Source organism: Ostrinia nubilalis, chromosome 6, assembly GCF_963855985.1.
Source record: "Ostrinia nubilalis chromosome 6, ilOstNubi1.1, whole genome shotgun sequence".
NCBI lineage: Eukaryota > Metazoa > Arthropoda > Insecta > Lepidoptera > Crambidae > Ostrinia > Ostrinia nubilalis.
The window spans coordinates 11,708,461-11,730,590 of record NC_087093.1 but is presented as its reverse complement, the minus strand read 5'-3'; the positions used below and the strand labels follow the sequence as shown (position 1 = coordinate 11,730,590).

Below are 22,130 nucleotides of genomic sequence, written 5' to 3'. Positions count from 1 at the left end.
TAAAATGTTGTATCAAATACAAAATAAAATCATAATTTAATTCAGATCAATTATTATTAATAATATATTTCAGTTACCTAATGTATTATAATTTAAAAAAATACAATAAGTACGTATTATTATTAATATCCATAATCCAGATCTTTGAAATCTATTTAAGATTTAAAGTACTTTTTCTCATTCATTTTAATTATTAAGTAGGTACACAGAGTATTAGATGTATTTCGGTAAGTACAACATTAAGTAAACAGCCCCCCTAGACAAAACGGACTTTTTGATCGAATTGAAAATCGAATCCGTCAAAACTCCATACAAAAAAGGGGCTTTTCGACCACTTTTCGACTGGTTTGCGATTATAATTTGCACTTTGTCTAGACCCACAGTTTTTGTGAAAGCGTATCCAACAGCATTTTTTTTATTAAATTTTGAAATAAGTACTAGGAAAGTAGGTCTCATAAATGAGTGGAATTATTTATGACATCAATTGCAGTTATGTTTTCTTCCAGTTTTTTATCAGGCGCTGAAAAAAAAGAAACAATAAATAATGTTAAGCGTGATCGCGTCTATAAAAATACAACTTGTCCTCTAAACCATTTTTTTTGTAAAATAAAAATCAGCTTACAGTGGGTGTTTCAAGGGTTAATGTGATTATAATAACTGCTTACATTGCTCCTTATTCAGCAGCCTAGGCCCAGTAATGGCAATCAGCACGGCACCCAGCGGCGCTGATATCACCACGCTGAGCACGCTAACAGCGAGCAACGCCTCAGCATGCTGCTTCTCTTCCCTGACAGACCCTCCTGCAGAACCACCGTTGTTCACCAAGTAGAGGGCGGCGGGTCCTAGAGCAGCCTGGAAGTGAACCAAATAAACTATTATTGATTTTCTTTGCACTACAGGTTCCTACACATTTACATAGGTTCCTACAATATAAGCATTGTATTGTATTTTGTATATTAAATAAAACTAATAAAAGCAAATCTTAGGTAGGTATGCCATTGACACAATCAGTGGTAGAAAGTACATCTTATAATTTTATAGCTTTTGCCCGCGGCTTCAACCCCGTGAAATTTCGTTTGTCACAGATCGTCATAAATTATAGCCTATATTATGTTAATCTGGGTTATAAACAATAATACTGTAAAGTTTCATCAAAATCCGTTCAGTAGTTTTTGCGTGAAAGAGTAACAAACATCCAGACATCCAAACTTTCGTATTTATAATATTAGTAGGATAGCGTCCACTTGTGACGACAGTGTGACATCTGGAACTATTATTATAGTTCGAGATGTCACACTGTCGTCGCAAGTGGACGATAGATACTAACTTGTACAGTGGCTTTGGCCATCCACGTCAGCCCGATGAACAATTTTTCCTTGTTGTTGAGCCCACACCCGAAGCTCACCAAGAAAGTTGCTATAACCCGTAATACCAAACAAGACACCAAGCATATCGCCCCCATTTGCATGACTTGCGGATCCAATTCGCTTATCTAAAAAATATTTGAGAAAGTTCCTTATTTAAGATTGTCCATTTAACCGTTTCTTATCAAGAATAAAGCTTACCGTTATTTGAGCACCGGTAAAAGCAAACAGAATAGGCTCGAAGAATATCCACAAAATTCTAAAGATGTTGCTAACAGGGTGTTTGTTTATGGGCCATCCTTGCTTTTCCCAGTAAAATGCTGCTACGAAACCTGATGACACTATTGCAAGTGGGCCTAAACAAAAAGGAATTTATAATTATTATTTAATCAAGCACTCATACAAGCTCTTCTTTAGATAAAAGCATGATTAGAAAGTGGTTGATTACCTGCACCACTCCATTCAATGTACCCAGAAATAAATAGTGAAAAAAGCCCCCCCAAAAGCAAAAACAAAAATCTCAATGGCACGACGTAGGTGTCTCCTTTTTCTGGAACCACTGATGCTAGAGTTCCCCACAGGGACCCCAGAACGATACCGGCTATTATCGATAATGGAGCCTGAAAAATAGTAGCAGTAAATCATGAATGCTGTTAAAGTTGCATAGAATTAAAATGTAATTTGTTAAAAACTTTACCGTGATAGATATACCTTTATAATGTTGTAGGTGGTGGACCCAGTAGAAAACATGGCATTCAATATTATAGCAAATATCGCTACACTTATAGAGTCGTCTATAGCTGTGGCCGCGAGTACTAATGTGGGTATTCCTTTAGACACGCCATACCCCACATCTCTGAGTCTGAACAGACAAGGCACCACCACTGCTGGGGAGACTGAGGCTATCATTGATCCCAGTAGAAACCCTGATAAAATATAAGTCGTTACGATTTTAGATAAGCGGAGGCTGAGTTTTGATTCAGCACCAGGGTCTTTTTAGTGGCTATGCCCCACATAACCTACCCTGTCCCCGCAGGGTAGGTATGCGATTTAACGCATGTTTTTACCGTAAAAAAATTATTAAGGACAGTAATGTAAATAATTATGGACAATTTGTGTCTTTACATCGTTGTGACTTTTTTGTAGTTTCATTAAGGTACTTGATACAAATAAGGCCTACGTTCTAATAAGGCCTATACGTCATAAAACACAGATAAACAAATCCAACCGGGATAATACTTCAAGGACACGTACTCATATGCCCTACAACCCGGTAGAGTGCAAGAGCGTCCCGATCCACGATCCCAGCACCAATTGGCAAGCGTTCTTCTAAGGTGGTGGGTGATTTCGTGCTCTCTTATAAAAATCTGGCGATTTCATCTTAAATTTTCGGTAAAATAACGCTGTTTTAGATTAAGCTTTTCTTAGTAATCGTTTCTAAATATTTCTTACTAGCTAATAATTACCTTAATTTGTACTACTGGCTATAGATGCATTATTTGTAAATTTTTAAAGACAACAAGAGCGAAATATCTAATAAGGCCTAGGCCTTATTTCAGCATGGTAGGCCATATTGGATACTTATGTCAACACCTGATTACGGACAAATTCATTAAAATAAATGAGTCAAAGTGTAACGAAATATTTATTTAATAAGAATGTTACTAACAGCACAGAAAATAAAAAGAAAACAGAGTAAAAAAAAATTATTAAACCTGTAAAAAAAAGAAACAAAATACAAAACCAATAAAAAATAAGAAAAAAAAGCCGTAATGTATAATTCTAAAGAATTAAAGCTGATATTATCATGCTTGTCTCGAAGACAATGTAGCAGATGTACTACCATAAAGGACTGCTTTTGGTGGTATCATAAAGATTGTGTAGGAGTTCGTAAAGATGATTCAGAAGCCTTTTTATGCCCTGGTTCTAACAAAAATTGAGATCTCATTTTGTTTACAAAAAATCAAGACTAAATGATTTATTTAAAAGGTTTTATGTGTAGGCCTTATTCGAACACGGTGTTTTAATAAGCCCTATACAAAAAAATAATATTGTTTGTTTTTGATATTTTTTTGATAATTTAAGTAAGGAATCATTAATTTGTTACTATGAATATTTAATTTTATCTATAATTATGTATTATTCTTAATAAGTGGAATTTAAGTTTATCTAGAGATAATTATACAGTATATTTCTGTTTACTTGGTATGTAAAATTTTAATAACGCAAACAAATCGACGTGTTTAATGTTATAAGACCGCATTTTGTTTAATACAACCTCAATTTTAAGGTCTACAGGCATTTGAATCATATAGGCCTTATTCCGTGTAGGTGATTTAATAAAGCCAAAATCAGTGGTTTCGTAATTTGCTTATTTTGAATAGATTTAGTTAAAAATTGTGTTATTTTTTGTAATATTGCTAAAATTAAAGGATGGCAGAAGTAATTATCCGGTAGATTTATTTTCGAATAAAAAAGATAAATCCGGTAGATTTATTTTCGAATTTAAACGCCGCACAATATTTCTTTCTCTTTATGTCCATTTTTAAATAATACTTCGATTATAGAATTAGGTACTACAATGCACGCCAGCGTCACAACCAGCGTCCTGACTGGCGCGCGCGTGACACTCGACTGATATAATACCCGCCGGCGGGGCGCTTCGCTGTAGGTAATTATCGGATGTACCGCGCGGAGTGAGCCAGGCCTGCCTTTACCGGGAGCTGTCTCAGTAAAATTTGATATTACTGCAGAAATGAGAAAGTGCAATAATTTTTCCTTCGTGGCATCTAGAAAATCATACTAGCGAAAAATAAGTATACTTACTAAAAGGCTACTCCTAAAAATTGCACAATACACAAAATAATTTAGCAGAACAACAAAAACTATTAAAATAATAAAAATAGAATGTCACAACCACGCGTTGTAACGTCACGACCATGTACTTAAATAGTTTGCGGTAGTGACACATTTTTAATACCATGGCCGTGACAATTTGGAACGTGTCCGATATATTCAAAAAACTATCTGTGAATTAGCAGATCTTGTGCAATTATCTGAAACTATACTGCATGAGGTACATAATTATGTTTTATGCAATAGCGTGACATTGATACCTACCTTTAAAAACCGCACACGGGATGGACGTGTTATGGTTGTCCCTTTTTTTCAAATAAATAGGAAATAATTTTTTGCGGCTCACTCACTACGTTCAGCCATTTGCAAATCTAATAAGATGACAATGTTACTGTTCTAAAAAAACTTAGCAAGGGATGTCAATATCAAAGATAGTTTTTTACCGAGTTACGCATATTTAAAGTGGCGCACGTGGTTGTGACACAAAAACTGCTCACACAATGTTTGGTGTTCAAAATAAAAAATGGTAATTATTATTGACATAAATGTTTAACAGTCTTATATAACATGTATTAATCTTGCATAATTACTGTAATATTTATCAAAATAATATAACATCTCTTCAGAAAAAAATATTGTATGTCCAAATCCGGGAATCTGTTTGGATCTACACGGTCTACACGGTCCGTGACATTTTGGACTTGTAACTTTTTTTTAATATTCTTCTAATAGTTTTATGATAAAAATGATATTGGGCCTAGTTAATAGAGGTATTTTACTAAGTAAATTAATATACAGTGCACTGATTTTCTTTAAAATCATATGCTATTCTTACATCTCACACAAAAATGCGTAAGAATAAGAATGGCCCACAAGCATTTAAAGTTAGGTAGGCCTTATTTGTATCAAGTAGTACTTATGATTTACATTACAAGTGCTCGTAGTTCAGTGACACCAAAATCAACGATGCAATAAAGTAAAATTTTGTGAAGATGGCCATAGAAAGATATCTTATAGATAAAGGCTATGTCAGATCATGTGCTTACCCCATATCCATGGTAAATGTAAGAGGTAATGTGTAGTAACACCAATAGCTATGCACTCCACAATCCACGGTAGAAGACCTAGCTGTAAAACGGCGGCGTAGTGCTTCTTTAGTACGTTAGCATCGAGACCCAAACCTGCCCTAGTTAAGATTATAACTAGAGCAACCTTCCTGCAAGAAAAATGATTAAGCAACTTAAGGAAGTTTTGAGAGTTAAACCGGAACTACAGTTAACACTACTATAATAATATAATCATTCTGTCAAAGCGCGGTTCCCACCTTTATTTTGTATAGGAATAGAATCGAATAAGGCAAGCATATCAGAATAAGAGTACCTATTAATACACACTTTCTTTTGGAAAAGCGTACCTACCTAAGTATTACAACTATAGAATGATGCTCGTTACTTAGAGCTGGTCCAGATTATGCGTTTTTACTCGTCTCGAATCGTGCGAAAAACGCGTCATCTGTACCAGCTCTTAGCTCCAAAGACTACATACCTCAAGTCCTGATTGAGTTTCCTGTATTCATCTGTCATAGTGACCCATCCGAGGTTCCTGAACAGAATGCCAGTCAGCAACATGCCGATCAAAGCAGGTAGTGTGGTCAGCTTCAGCCATATCCAGCCGATCAAGTACGCTGCAATGACTAGGACGCTCATACTCAGTAGCTCTCCTTGAAAGCTGACTGGTGCTCCGATTTCCACGTAAAATATGCCCCATGTGAGTAAAACTAAAAAGACATAATTTCATAGGATAGTTAAAGACTATATTCAAACAAGATATTCAGAAGATAGTGTCTAACTATCCACAAAGAAGACAGTCTTTAACTATCCACAAAGTAGTCAAAATTGAAAAAGTAAACCACAATCACGTTCACGAATGGTTTGGGAATTGGATTAAGTTTGTAGTTTTCAATATGATCGCTATAGATAGGTATGTACCTATGGTAAGACTTATATACGTAGTTCAGTAAAGAAGTAAGCTTCCAAATTACATAGGACATTATGACCCATTATTGCTTAAAAAAATGAACTCACAGAACATTATAATGCAGAACTGTTGTGCCGTTTGTCTGTAAGTTGAAAAGTAAGGATACGGGCACAGCCGGTTCCACCACGTTGGGCGCCAGGAAGGAGTTGGGTCCGCTTGGTGGCAGCGCAAACATATTTTCCTCCACCAATTGCTATGTGAAAACATTAAAGATTATATAATATACTCGTACTCATATATTATTATAATTTCAATGAATGGTAGTGTGTTGCTAAACATAAAGTTAGAAAGTATGCACTGCCGCTTTATTTAATCAGCTCCTGCCAGGCCAGATATCTTCTTGAGGACGTCTATCGAAGAGCATTCTTCTAAATGCAATTATGAACATAGTATTTTTATTCTATTTCCTTTTAGTAAAATTTCACATTAGATTTCCAGTCAATATAGGCTTATAATAGATTTAGCTCGTAGGTACGTCCATTTACACACTATCAAATAGTGTTCCCGGGGCCTATAGGCTTTTAGGCCTAAAATTAAGCCTATTTAGTTCTTTTTTTGGCCATGATAGACTACTAGGCTTTTAAAAGGCTACTCATTATAAAAAGCCTATAGGTTTTAAAAAAACCTGTAGGCCTAAAATAGCCTTTTAGGCTTTATTTCCGACTAAAGTCTTTTTCGAGTAGTAGGCTTATTATAAGGCTATAGCCATTATTCAGGCTATGGCTTCGTATGAATTAAACAAGTGTTTTTGTATTGCATTTATTTTCTAATTAAATAAAAACGTTATAAAATATATAATTTCTTTTTTGATATATTTTTTTTATAAAATTTAACTTATTTCTTGCTTTTTAGTTAACTAATTATTACCTTGATGTTACCACCGAAGGTAATTAAAAGGAAAAAGTACATTGAGACCATATTCTTCATGTCTAGTGTAAAATAATATTCCCTACAAAATACAGGTTACCATATCGGCAACCTAAAAAGACGTTAAACCGTCAGCCCACCTTAAAAACATGAAAGAATACAACTATTGGTCTATTTGTACCTATAATATTTAAATAATTATCCTCCAACTCCTAAGCATTAAGTAGTTTTACCTTCCATCATCAGCTCATCAATAATTATGAGATCATGATTAATTCCAGGAGCGAATACTTGAATAACTTAAAAAGTTTGAAAAACGATATACGTGCCTATAAAATTTGAGGGTTGCCCTCGATTTCCCTAGGATTCCATCATCAGATCCTGACTTGGTGACAATGGGACCACCTCAGAAGTGTACCCTATCGAACAAAAAAATAATTTTGAAAATTGGTCCACAAAATTGACGGAGTAATCGGTGAACATACATAGAAAAAAAATACATACAGTCGAATATAACCTCTTCCTTTTTTGGAGTCGATTAAAAATAAATATAATAGACCTAGCCTAAAGGACTAAAAACCTTTATAGGCTTTTTAGCCTTTCAAGCCTTTTAAATATGCGCCTAGCCTACAAAAAGGCTAAAAGCCTATAGTAATCGGGTGGACAAAAAAAAGGCTATGAAAAAGGCCTAGCCTAAAGGCCTAAAAGACTTTTTAGGCTTTTTTCCCGCTGTAGCCCCTAATTCATAGGCTAGCCTTAAAAAAAAGCCTAAAAGCCTATAGGCCTCGGGAACACTACTATCAAAGGTTGTTTTTTTATTTATCAGAGATGTAAGAACATAATTTAGCCTTATAAATGGAAACTTCTTCTAAAATATAATAGATACTTACTTCCCGTGGCGTTCTTCGTTATCTGTATTGTCATCTGCGTAAGAAAAACAGTTATTAATAGGAGCGTTTTACCTGAAATAAAACGCTTATTAAATACTTACCTTATTTGAAGCTTACTTGTTTGAGATAGGCCCCTTCCTGTTTTCCGCTTTTATGTCCCTTTCTTTCTATCTTATATCTTGTATCTCTCTCGCACACCTACCACTTCCGGTAACCAGGCAGGCGAGCCGACAAGTTTGGTCGGCGGCGATCGCTCGTCATTGAGTCGAAAAACACCAGGCAGAAGATTAAATGTAAGCTTCAAATAAGGTAAGTATTTAATAAGCGTTTTATTTCAGGTAAAACGCTCCTATTAAATCCTTGACCGTTATTTGAAGCTTACTTGTTTGAGACGTGTTTGTTATCGCCTGGTGGAAGTGGACGCCAATGTGATCTTATGATGTAACTATGAGTATGGTAGGTGTGTAATAGACCGTTAGGACCTCAAAGAAAATTAGGTATGAACTTTTATAAAATAAAAAGGTAACTAAATAAAATTCATAGAGAGATATAAAAGAAAAAATATGTTTTATTTCCATCCATTCATAACTATAACATAAAACTTGTCATTATTTTATGAAAATTAAGTGACATTTTAAGAGAATATAATAATCATAACGCAAGTAACAATTTCTATTAATCAACAGGATTAAACATTCTAGTTATGTTGCTGCTCATAGCAATAGGCATTACTTCTCGCCTGTAAAAACGTTCAAAAGTATTGCCAGAACGCCAATTTCCTCTGGACAAAATCTCGTCGACGGGTAAATTGTCTACCCAATTCTTTGACGCTACTGCTGACCGAAAACTACCAGGAGTAGCGGATATGCCTGCCTCTTTTAGCAAAGTCTTTATCCTGCAATAATTGTGCGAGAGGCAGCCTTAGGTTGACCTTTGACGGTCATAAACAAATTTGTCGATTTTGCTATTTTACGCCTGTCTTCAAGTAATGTTACAGTCTTTCGAACCCAATATACTGGACTGAGGTTCTTATTCTCCGAATTATCCAACAGTTTCCAGCCCGACTGTCTGTGATTGGTACTGTCGGTCTTGGAGCCGAATATTGGCCATAATATCAAACTCTCAGCGTTGTCTATTAGATGACTGGAATCCACAGCCAGTAAGGTCAAATCATGGACACGTCGCCCCGAACATAGCAAAAGAAGGGCAGCAGTGTGTCTTGAAGAGGCAAATAAACTATTTTCATCAATATTTATGGATGATAAATAAGACACCAATTTGTCAATATTCCAGACGGACGGTTTTCGGGGGACTGGTTTATTTAGACTAATCGATTTCAGGATGTGTTTAACCAGGACATGTGAACTTAAATCCCCTGAGGTTTCTGCATTACATAATGTTGCAACGACAGACTTGTGTAATAAAATAGTGTTGTACGCTAATTTATTCACTATATGTAAGTCTGCTAAGAACCTAGCAAGTGTTGGTCCAGAAGGGTTTAGATAATCCTCATCATTATCTTTTGTCCATTCAAGCCACCGATTCCAGGCTGCTTGATATGTTCTTCGTGTAGATGGACGCCAAGAAGACTGTAGCAATTTGAGTTGTTCAGTTTTCCAATTTGTTAAACTCTTTGACCACCCCCACACTTCCATATTTCCAAGGTCATTTGTTGTACGTTTGGGGGTGGTAGTCCCGTCGCTGTGTCTATTAGTTTCTGTTCCAGGTTGAAGATCGTGTATGGGGCTGCTAACGCTCGCGACTTGAGGTCTGCACGCCAGAATACCTTGTGCCATCGTGGCACTACTAGAAGATAGGTTCCCGTTGCTGAATTGAGGTGATTGAGCACTTTCGGTATTAGGTATGGTGGGGGAAATACCCACCCTAGGGAGTAAGTCCAAATTTGAGAGAAGGCGTCGTGGAACAGTGCCTTTGTGTCGTAAAGATCTAGGGTCACGTAATTGTCTACTACGTGCGCTTGTCTCGAGGCGAATAAATCTATCAATGGTGTCCCGAATTTCCGAAATATTGTTTCTGTGCCTTGCACTATCAGATGCCATTCTGGTGGAGCTTTGTGTCGAGATAAGTGGTCGGCGTGACCGTTGTATAAGCCTGGTATGTGATGTACTATCGGGTTGATATGATTCGACTCTAGATAATGATACACTTCGTACGTAGCGTTCAATAGGCATTGAGATCGAGTTCCTCCTTGATTTTTTAGGTATGACACCACTGTTTGGTTGTCGCACTGGAATAAGGTTGTTGATCGGCTCAGAAACTTTGCGTGTTGTTCCAGTGTCTTTAGTATCGCAAGCATCTCTTTTACGTTGCAGTGGAGATATTTTTCTTGTTCGGTCCACGTTCCCGAGATTGACGTCCCATCCACTTGCGCTCCCCAGGCCACGTCGGACGCATCCGTGGTTACAAAGTGTATGGGCGGTGATGGGTGGATCTTCGACGATTGGGGGCAGCCGCTGAGCCACCATTTCAGATCCTCTATCGCATTCAATGGTAGGTTTAGAACTTCTGACTCTGAACTGTCCAATTGGGAATTTAGAAACGTGAGTAGAGCACGGTGGTGCAGTCTGCCGTTTGGAACTACGAAACTTGCGAAGTTCAATAGCCCTATTAAGCTCTGTAGGTCTTTTAGATTGGTTTGGTGGTTCCTCAACATCAGCATAATTTTTCTGTTGATGTGTGCAATTTTTTCTCCAGGGAGCGTTTTTTGGTTTAACCAAGGGTCCCAGATGATTCCCAGAAAGGTAAGGCTTTTCTGTGGTGTGAGAAGAGACTTTTCCATGTTTATCTGCCACCCTAGGCTGCGCAGATGGCTCAACAGCAGATTGACATGTAGTTGCAAAGTATTTTTGTCTTGATGAACCACCAAAAAGTCGTCTAGGTAGACTATTATGCGTAACCCTTGCGTCCTCAGCGTTTGGGCTACCCAATTGGTCAGGGAAGCGAAAACTTTTGGTGCTGTGCTCAGACCAAAAGGGAGGCAAGTCATCTGCAGTAGTTCCCCTTTGTATACTAGTCGTAGGAAGCATCTGTGGCCTTCTGATACTGGAAGATGAAAATACGCATGCGAGAGATCCACTTTGCACAGCCAATCGCTTTTCTGAAGGAAGTCCGGCACACGAAAAACATTTACCAGATTGAAATGTTCTGTTATTATGAACTTGTTTAGAGCTTTTAAGTTGAATATAGGGCGGTTCGACCCATCGCTTTTTGGCACTAGGAACATTGTGGATAGAAAGCTGGGAGAACTTTGGGCAGTTTCTAAAACCCCTTGCTTTTTCATTTGTGATATGGCCGTGGTCATATCCGCAGAAACCATTGTTTGATGAGGTCCTTTCAAGTGTGGCATTATCAGGGGGGGCTTTCGGAAAAAAGGTATGCGATACCCTTTTATTATGCGTAAAAGGAAAGGAGGGGCTCCCCATTTCCTCCACTGGTCGTGGTAATACGCCAAGCGACCCGCCCTGAACATCCCCGAGTCAATACTTACGATTTTTGTTAGCCGAGTTAGAGTCCGCTGGGGCTCCGGCTCGCTTTCGGTTACCTCTATTGGAAGCCTGGTTTCTATTAAAGTTTCCTCGCGATGGTCGAAAGGAACCTCTTTGGTTGGGCACCGTGCGTCGGTCTGCCTGAGTGTAACCCGCTCCTTGCGAAGGGCGGTCGTAATAGTTGCCCTGCGAGGGCCGGTCATAACAGTAACCCTGCGAGGGTTGGTTATAATGCTGGTGTTGCGATGCGCAACAAGCATGATTGGTACCCTGCGAGGGTCCACGATTTTGAGTCGACCCCTGCGGGGGGTGACTAGAGGGCTTACTAGTCCCTGTTTGCGAAACAGAGGCATTCTTGTTTGGTTTATGCAGATTCATAAAGGCTTTCTTAACCCCACCAGCTTTTTCAAGAGCTGCAGTAAAGATTTCTGAACTGAAGAGATGCTGATTAGAAGGCGGTACTTTACGCAGCGCAGATTTAGTTAATGGATCACGCACAAAATTGATAATGCCATCACGACGCATTTGAATCACCTCGGCCCTGTGGCCGCAAATAAGTTGGAGCAGATCTGAAGATACCTTAAAGTATTCGCCATTGCAAAAAAGATCGCTAATTTTACTGCGCAAGCCTTCCACATTGAGATTACTTTCACTACTAGCCCAAGACAAAAGTTCGGTCAAACTGGACGTCAAAGCTTCTTTTTGTTTAAAAACGCAAAAAGTAAGAGCAGAATAAGCCTTGTCTGCATATGCCAAGTGTTTCAATTGATCAAAAGCACGGACTTCTTCATTAACCTCAAGGTCTATGAAACCTGGGGTATGATTATACAGTTTTTGCACATCTGAGTAACGTACCTCACACCACTCTTTTTTATCGAAATGTTGAACATTTTGGAGTGATTTAACTAAAGCCTCCGGTGCTTTAGGAGTTGTGGGCTCCTTTAATTTAGTCCCCATATTAAAATCAAAAGGCTGGGGGTCGTGAGATTCGGATACAAGTTCTTCGGTTTCGTATAACATTCCACTAACGCTATCGTCAAATACGTCTTCGTCTATGCTATTTTGGCTACGCGTCGGTTGAACAGGCTCATCATGATCCTTGTAAGCGAGTTGCTGACACAGATCGTCAACTCGTTGCGCGAGATTCCCTAAAAGCATCTCAGTTCGAGAGTCCCCTTTTTCTTTTTTAGAACGATGTCGCCGTCGTCGGCGAGGCGAACGATGGCGCGAGGAGCTACTGGAGGTGCTCGAGCTGGATGACGAAGTCGACGAGCTGCTGCTAGACGACCTATTTCGTTTTCGGTTCCGATGACGCGACGTGGCACGCTTAGGTTTATGCGCAGATGATCGTGTTTCACTCGTCATATTGTTCGTTTGAACGTTTGAATCACTCATTCTATAACGAAAACGAAAGAAATTCCAAAGAAAAATTCGCTAACGAATTGTAAGTAATTTGGAGGTAGGAAGTAAAACACGAAAAATCTAAATTATTAACAAAATAATCTATACCGTTATTTTATGATTACGCAGGGACAAAATAAAATTAAAAATTTTAAGTAACCCACTGATGGTTTACAAAAAGAAAATTTCACTATATCGAACGGAAAAACCGTTATTATCACTATTTATAAAATGTTCAGTACTTACATGAGGAAGATGTGCACTGAAGCTTCTATTTTAATAATTTAATTGCAAAGTTGTAGCACTTGTGTCTAGACAACCTTTCGCGGCGGAAAACAAGACGCCAATGACGAGCGATCGCCGCCGACCAAACTTGTCGGCTCGCCTGCCTGGTTACCGGAAGTGGTAGGTGTGCGAGAGAGATACAAGATATAAGATAGAAAGAAAGGGACATAAAAGCGGAAAACAGGAAGGGGCCTATCTCAAACAAGTAAGCTTCAAATAACGGTCAAGGATTTAATAAAAATAAAGCGTGAGAATTAGCTCACCGCTCTTTCTCCTTGTACAAGTAATTATTTTCACTTAATTATTTCTAAACATGTCTAAAAAGTAGTAATATAATAATTTTATTCATAATGAATGAATATTAATTAAAGTTTCACTATGGATAACATCTAGTTTCATTTATTTTGGGGTTAATTAGATAAAAATCCACTACCACCGAAAGTAGCCTAGGTCCTAGGTAGAAGTACATACCTCCTGTTATTAACTTAGTTAACAGCAAAAACATTAAGTATAGTTAATACACGTTAATGCACATTACCTATGAACGTATATACTCGAACACCTATAAACAGAAATGGTTAAATAAAACAAAGGTTATAAACAAAAATACAAACTTAGTAACAAAGCATTAGAAATTAACAAACATGTAAAATGTACGTCAGCACACCAGACTAAATTTTTGTTGCAAAATCGCTCTTTTGTACATAATAAAGATTACAATGTATAGTTTGAAGTGCTACCGTCTATTTGTAGAAAGGATTAGAACAAAATATTTAGGGACGTAGACACGAATAATTGACTGTACAAATGAATTATTGTTTAAATGGTATTTATAAACAAAACGAAAAAGATTTAGCAAAGTAATGTTCTTTGACACATAACATATTAAATTATTGATTTAAAATAAACAAATTAAACACGAAAATGTAATGGAAATCTGAATGTATATCTGAAGATGATGAATTAAATATTTACATAGTGTTATAGAATAAAATATTTTTAAAATACGCACTTTTGTTGTTTTCCATGTCTGCCTCCATGACCTGGAAAAATGTTACTTGTTTTAATTAAAAATAATTATGATTTATCTAAACAAAAAGTAATGTAAATTAGGTACCTATTGTTTTGTCTTGTCTGAAAACTAAACTAACATTATTATTTAATTTGCACTAAGACGGAACTTGTATGGCATCTTTTTAAGAATGGGAACCCTTCTATTTCCAGATAATTTATTTTGCACCGTCTGTAAGTTCCGGGTGATATTATTTATTATGGTAATTAATTGTTATTACTTTAATTGTCTGATAAAAAATCCATTCAGCGGAATAATAAGTAAGGTACATGAAGCTATCCGTAAAGGTTTGTGGTTGCGAAGGCTTTGTGGTTGCATCAATTAAACACTAAACTTTTGTTTTGTAAATGAACTCTCTTCTAGGTGTGCTAGGAATCGCCTAAATCCTCTTTCTAGTACTCGTAAATAACCAAATTATTTAAATACTTACTGAAGTAAACAATGGTTATTCCACCACGAAATTATTTAAATTCCCTCTTATTTATAAAACAAACACTTCGGTTCGTAACTAACTTAATAAAATATACAGACTGACACTAACTGGTCACTAAGTTATTAATATAACTTTATTTGTATGACTTATCTCGTAAATTATTAAAGTTTTCGTCAAGTTTGTGTAAGAAAAACGCGCGTGCGTTTGTCTACAGATGTGTTTGTGAAACTGCGATCTCAGTGTTACCGGCTACAATGTTTATTTTGGTACTGAAGACGACATATAAATGTGTACATTTCCGTTGCAAAATAGCTTCTATTTCAATTAAATAAGACACCACAGTGTTCGTGACGAAGTCATTTAGTACCTTTATGTACCACAATAAACCAAAAATGATACCATGTTAAAGCGCGCGCATTTAACATTGGGAAATCTTCTAAAATCGTTTTCCTGTACGGATTTTGAGTGTTGAAGGAAATAGGATCCTGTTTTTATTTACTTACTAGAAATAACTACCTTCGTGGATATTCAAAACCTGTCTATAAATTTTATCTATGAAATAAGTAAAAAAAAACTCATTCTTATGAAACGATGCAAGACTTATGCCCGTTTTCACCATCAATCCCTATTTTTTAAGTGACCCATATGGTGACAAATAACAGGAATTTTGTTTACATAGGGGTCACTTAAAAATTAAGGATTGATGGTGAAAACGGGCCTTAATGTCTTAAGATGTCCATTATTATAATTCTATCCATGAAGATAAAATTATAATATTGGACATCTTAAAACCAAACGGTCTTAAATTAATGTACTTTTAGCGTTATTTTAGAATCCTGAAGCGCACTGAAATAAGTCTCATTCTAAACAATGTTTTATTACATAGATTACGACGTATTTAACAACTGGCAACATTTTCAATGTGTAGACATCGTGCGAAGGCTGCTTAGAGTCAAATGTCAACAAGATAAAGTATGTTAAGGAAATCATGTGAGTTTGCCTTACTCATTGAACAATTCATTCACTAATTTCACGAGATAGTATCGTGGAGTATACTTACTTACTTATACTATTCATCATCATCATCATCATTTCAGCCATAGGACGTCCACTGCTGAACATAGGCCTCCCCCAATGCTTTCCATGTTGATCGATTGGTAGCGGCCTGCGTCCAGCGCTTCCCTGCTACCTTTACGATGTCGTCGGTCCACTACTATTACTAAGAATAAATAAATAATAATAAAATATTTTGTTAATGACTCGTGTCCAGGATTGGTTTTAGTCATTTTGATACAACTGATTTATACTTATTCAGTTCATACTCCTCTTTCTGCAGTTGGGTAAAACATTATTTAAGATAAATCATTATAGCCACTTAATCAGAGCTATGAAGATATCACATGCAAAATGATGAGTCATTTTTATACTCTAAGTAATCATTAGTGTTAAAGGTTTCAATATTATGCAATACGTTGACGTAAAAAGCCGTTTTACTGACGTATACTTGAAATTTTCAGCCCACTATGTAGGTATTACGTGGAACAAGGAATCGAACCCGGATCCCCGGCGCCAGACAAAAAAAATAGTTTAGGTATTGATGTTGCAGAACTAACTAACCTATCTCGACACACAGTATCATGATGTTTTTAACGTTACCGAAGTTTCTTTAATCAAGATCAAGGGCACGTCTGCTTAAAGCACATGCGCCAGTTTATTTGTATTCACTTTAGGGCTGGCTGACTATCTTGAAAAATTGCAACAAACAATATTCTGCATACAAAAATTGGGAATGAGGTTTCTATGCTTTCGTACCTACTTCTTAATCTTGGTTCACTCATTAATTTAGATACTAAAAATTATAGGATATTCAATACAGTTATTATATTGCTTTAGAATAATCAGGTGTCAGCCCTAGATTGAGTGCGCGTGATTTGTTTATTTATTGATAAATGAAGACGACGATTCACCCAAGCATCCACTTCAGAAATAAATAAAGTATCTATTATAATTATAATTATCTGAAAGTCAAAAGTAAATAATTATAAAATAATAACTATGAAGTTTGATTATTTTTATACCTAGCACCACGGATTCTCATCAACAAAATACTGTGACATTAGGATACACCAGCTTGCCTGTACGTACAGGCCGGCACGCACACATTCACACCCTGATACACCACTTCGAGTGCAATCTTCACACAGTTGACACATTTAAGCAGCGAAAAAACAACACGAATACGACATGTCTTGTGTGATGAAATTGTGTAAAAACCGTTCTGTTCGAACAAACAAAAATTAAGGAATCACATTTCACAGGCAAAATAATAATCCAATCACTTATTTCCCAACATTAAAATATTGAAATTATTTGAAATCAAACGTCATTCACTCGAAAAAATAATACGTCAAAGACCAGTGTTCTCAGTTATTTACGTGGGAAAATTACCCGAAATATGGGAATTTAATAATAATTTTAGGACTTTTTAGTTATTTATTACGCATACTATGGAAATAAAATAATTAATCATAATAATTGTGTTTTATGGGATATAATTTCATAGGCAAATTTGATCCTTCCCAAAAATGTGGAACTGCGAAATTCAAATTTTCTTACATTGATTGCAAGTCAGTGTCAGGTTGTATGTTAAAAAAAATCTATCAGAGATAATAATAATATATTGATGATGCATAAGATTATGATTATAATGTACACAAGATTCGTAATTTGTAACTGCGTGAATCATTTTTGATCAACATTATGTACATACCCTGACACACTGACTTGCAAACAATGTAAGAAAATTTGAACATTGAAAATTTCGCGCCTACCTCAACGCATTCACCTTTCATCCTTTTAAAATGGCACGGAATAATTCTGTCTACATTTCCAAGTAACATCTGCCGATCTATGTTTTTCTTAAAATAAATGGGTAACATGTTTTGGCTAACATGGCATCCCTAAATTCACTCACACAATAGACAAACGCCAAAATTTTGCGTCACAGTTTTGTTGTAGCGCGAGTTCCGTCCGCCTTTTTTATATATAGGTCCATGCCTAGTTTGCCTAGCACTTATTCCTTCTGATACTTTATTATTCTAGGTACTAATTTGGAGGTTATGTTTTCAGAGTCAAGTTAAATAAAAGCTATGACTGTACCTAACTACATACCTACTTGTCTTTATCTTATCAGTCAGTACCTAAACCACAATGGAATTCACTGAATATCCACATAAAATTAAAATTTAATTTTTATAATATTTAATATTATAAAAGATTTTTTAAATTTTACTGTCACTACGTTATTCACGATTTAGGTACAATACACGTACTAAACTACGTAAAGAAATAAATAGACTGTCTGTTCTAAAAATAACAAAAAAATATTAATTTAAGCTAAATAAGTTTACTAATTTTAGAGCTTTTATTCAAGTTAAATGAAGAGTAGAGATTGATAGTAGTGTTAATAAAAATAAAACAGGTTTCATTACACTCATTCATGAAAGTGAAAGGTTATTTTTATTGTGAGAAAGATTAAAATGACATTTTGATGTTTGTTAAAACATCCACCGGCAATCGAATCCTAGCCTTTTATTAAAAGTTGTGCTAACATAAAATATAGATGACGCTATTTCAGGTGCTGAGTGGAAAGTTGACAGCAAAAAGTTTGAATTTGTTTCTTGGCGGGAAAGTGAAGCTTTATTTTCAGAAGTTTGTTATTTTTGCTTTTTTTTTTTAATAAATGTAGGTATATACATAAGATTCTCAAAACTTAAAAAGTTTCAAAAATTTGACAAAACCCACTACGTTATGGGTTAATATGGTTATAATAGGTACTAATTGATTTGGGAATTACCTACTATAGACGGAAGCAGTTAATTAATTCATTTAATCCACACAAAGTAAAGTCGTTTCTTGGAGTTGAATTAAGTAGAACATAAATAATGAAGGCCATCTGTTTAACTGTACTCGCAAATCCTGAGAAACGAGTAAGTGCACAATTAACTGGAATGCGAAATGAAATAAGTTTTACTTTCTTTTCAGTGGACGCGTTTTGGTTGAATCGGTTTACGCCCGCTCCCATGCCGTTATTAGCATTTCTCCGCCGACGGAGTCACCCGCGTTCGACTGTCGCATTGAGACAAAGCCTAGGCTGCGCAGGCTTGATCGCCTTTGCTTCCGCGAAAGCGCGCGAACTGTATCAAATGTCACCGCGTTCTCATTTCAAAATTATTGGAACAGATGAACGGACTGTGTGCTAGTGCTTAGAATGTAAAAAAGTAAACAAAGGAGGTTTTATGTGTAGTGTGTAAAATGTGGATGAAAAACTATGGATTGTCTTTGGTTTTCTTGTTCGCGCTCTACTTGGATGTCGGTATGTAAAATAACATTTATTTATTTAATGTTTTCTATAATTTGTTATGTTTTTAATTTAATTTATGAATTGTGAAAACATCTAAATATTTCTGAAGTATGTACTGATATCCTAATATAAAGTTAGTATTTAAAGTGTAAGTAATTTGTTTTTTCATAATATATTTAACAATAACTTAAGCATTTCCCTCTTACATTTTTTTATGCGACTCATTAAGAATATTTTTCACTTTGTATTGCTTACATTGTATTTTCACTCGCAAAAAGATATTTATTTTTGCAGTAAGCACGAATCAACCGCAAAAAAATTACCGCGCGGAACACGCACTAGGAAAATAATTCAGATAGTTTTTCGCATGACATTAGGATTGGTATCTAAAAAGTATTCTTGTGTGTTAAGTAAAATGTTTACACACAATTTACTTGCAAAGTTGAAAATAATAACTTACATATACTTATAATAAAATTACTGTAGGTAGACATTTTAAGAATAAACTTGGACTATTTACCTACAAAACTTAAGGTTTAGCATGCGTTTAATATGCCAACAGTTAAATGCCTGTGTTAATGAAGTTAAAATTTTCACTTAGCTGGTTTTAATGAGCTCAAAACTGTAATTTACTTACTTACACCACATACTCGACTACATTAATTCAGAAACAACATAATAGCATTAAATGATTATGCCGCATAATCTAAATCACGAAAAAAAATTTAAGTTCATTAGCTTACAAAAGAGAATAAATATTTAATAATGCACTTGTTGATTTGTTTATATAACATTAATTACTTCCTGTAAAAATAAAGAATATAATAATAATATTACGTCAAATAATTAAAACTTACCTACCTACTTGTGGCTAATTACATCGTCTTTTAGAAACGTTGTTTAAATATTTATTTACATTATGTAAAGTAAACTTTAAAATGATTATAATTAAGAGAAAATATTGAAATGATACTTAATGATACAGAACCGCGAACATTACGCGACAATCCCCATTTGACCGGTTTTCCGCACCGTTGCCCGCGCTCAGTAAAAGAGAAATTGTGTTTTTTCCACCAGATGGCCGGATAAAGCGTTTGTGCATTCACAATGTAAATCGCATCTGGTGATGGAATGATGATAGACAGATCATGCACACGAGAAAAACTGCTCTACATACAGCTTAGAACCTAGTTGACATTCCAAGACTTCAATAAAAACGAATCATTGTGTCTTAGCTTAGCCTACTACACGATTTAACACTTTTCACTCTTCTTATTCTTACATCAAAATTAATAGATTTTCAATTGTTTTGAAATTAATAGCGATTAATAGTTATACTTTAAGTTATAGTTTACGTTTAAATCTTAGTTAAGTAATCACTGGCTAGTTACTAAGATACAGGTTGTAAACTAGTTTAGTGGTCATAATATGGGACCCCCGATTATCATGCCACTTTTTGTAACTTTTGCATAGTAATACATGCATAATGTAACTTTTGGTTCAAATAAACGTTTTTATTATTATTATTTTATACTAACACTTAGGTAGGGTGGGTAGTCGAACAGTGAACCAACCAGATACGCTGAACCACCGCCATATTTCAAAAAGTATGACGTTGCCAGTTCCACCGAACGAGTCACTACGTGTCTCGTGGATGCCCTTCCCCTCTCCCGTAGTGCGCCGGCGACTGTGGCTAAGGTGTGAAGTGTGGCTGCGAATTCTTTGTTTCTCGACGACAAAAGATAGTTTTTTTAGTTATGCTTTACGATTTTTGTATATTTTGCTATTTATATTAAGTACGAAATCTATTTGGTATCAAAATTATTGTAGTTTTATCTGTATAATGAGCACATTCCGTGATGACCATTCCGCGTACTTCTTATTGTTTGTGAACTCATAAGTTGAATAGTGTATGTTTTGAACAGTGAACCAGGTTTTCAAAGTACACAGTGAACCGGTTGACTGTTTTTTTATTTAACCACCAAACGGTTGATTAATTACCTAAAGGCTTTAAGAGGCAATTTTCAGTTATTTTTGTTTAAAGAAGGATTTTTCTTTTCAATTGTGTCTTGTGTTATTTTTGTTTTCTGTGATTTTTTAAATGAAGACTGTTTGTTTACCACCAAAAAGGTTGATTATTGATAACTTGAAGGCTTTATTAGACAATGTTTAGTTATTTTTGTTAAAAGAAGCATTTTTCTTTTCATTTGGGTTTTGTGTGAGTTTCGTTGTTATTTTTGGATTCTGTGATTTTTTATGAAGACTGTTTGTTGAAATAATCATTTTTATTTCCATTTGATTTTTGTGTTGTAAAAATAAGAGCTGATTATCTAAAATTATGTTGTTTATTTTCCAAAATCATAATTTTTACTCGTAATTAACTTTATGGTTCACTGTTGATATATGGGTGGTTCAGTGAAAACTACCCGTAGTACACAGTGAGCCAAATTTCATTTTTTTTTAAAACCTAATTTAAGTTACCTTTTTATTGCTCAGGCTAATTTTAAGCCTAAAAATTAGAAACCTTATTAAATTACCTGACTGATAAGACCATAATGACATTTCTAGCTTCATTTTCCAGCTAATTAGAGCATTTAGAAAAAAGGCCGGTTCACTGTTCAACGATGCACCCTACATATTTGTAGGTCGAGAAAAAAAATCCTCAAGGAATATTGTTTTGGCTGCTCTAAAACGCTAAAGTATGTCAATTGTTTGTTAGGTAGTGTCACCTTCTCAATTTTAATAGACACGTTACGGAAGTATAATACGTTACCGTAATGGTAATAAACCTCACTCACTGTGCTCGTAGAATGATTTTAACAAATCAATTTGCACGCATCGATTCACGCGTGTATTGTGCGAACTACATTTCGTACACATTTTGATCGAGAGTTTTTCAATTATGTCAAGCTGAGGAATAGAAATAGTTGTGGTTTAGTATCTTTACTCTGTGTGATTATTGCGTAACTAAAACAAAGCTTTAAAATTACAGTATCTATAATTTTGCCTTGTTTGTGGTAGAGCAGAGATCAACAAGTGAAGTCAATATAAAGCTT

The 22,130-nt window shown here is 35.5% G+C and overlaps 3 protein-coding genes across 8 annotated transcripts in view; 2 read left to right on the top strand and 1 right to left on the bottom strand.

Moving 5' to 3' along the window:
• Window positions 1-21,387, top strand: part of LOC135072644 (polycomb protein Sfmbt-like) — a 48,716-nt gene extending 27,329 nt beyond the window's left edge. Inside the window, exon 11 of the mRNA XM_063966651.1 lies at window positions 20,619-21,387. The gene's annotated coding sequence lies outside the window, so the exon portion shown is untranslated. The remainder of the gene's footprint in view (window positions 1-20,618) is intronic.
• LOC135072646 (sodium/hydrogen exchanger 9B2-like) lies at window positions 122-22,066 on the bottom strand. 6 transcript variants are annotated; one of them, XM_063966655.1, is made up of 13 exons: window positions 21,873-22,066; window positions 14,219-14,249; window positions 13,745-13,768; window positions 8,015-8,048; window positions 6,305-6,450; window positions 5,766-5,997; window positions 5,267-5,436; window positions 2,076-2,290; window positions 1,813-1,984; window positions 1,566-1,720; window positions 1,328-1,492; window positions 666-852; window positions 122-520 (listed from the first exon to the last, which is right to left on the bottom strand). In XM_063966655.1, exons 2-13 carry the CDS (start codon window positions 14,244-14,246, stop codon window positions 453-455), a joined length of 1,596 nt encoding a protein of 531 aa, XP_063822725.1. In that variant the 5' UTR covers window positions 14,247-14,249; window positions 21,873-22,066; the 3' UTR covers window positions 122-452. The 6 variants fall into 6 exon arrangements, with proteins under 6 accessions (XP_063822725.1, XP_063822724.1, XP_063822726.1 ...); XM_063966654.1 differs by lacking the exon at window positions 21,873-22,066 and adding an exon at window positions 17,883-17,931; XM_063966656.1 differs by lacking the exon at window positions 21,873-22,066 and adding an exon at window positions 17,887-17,905.
• LOC135072658 (phospholipase A1) overlaps window positions 18,796-22,130 on the top strand; it is a 54,035-nt gene continuing 50,700 nt past the window's right edge. Inside the window, exon 1 of the mRNA XM_063966673.1 lies at window positions 18,796-19,086. Within this exon, the coding sequence (XP_063822743.1) occupies window positions 19,026-19,086 (61 nt within the window). The 5' untranslated portion in view covers window positions 18,796-19,025. The remainder of the gene's footprint in view (window positions 19,087-22,130) is intronic.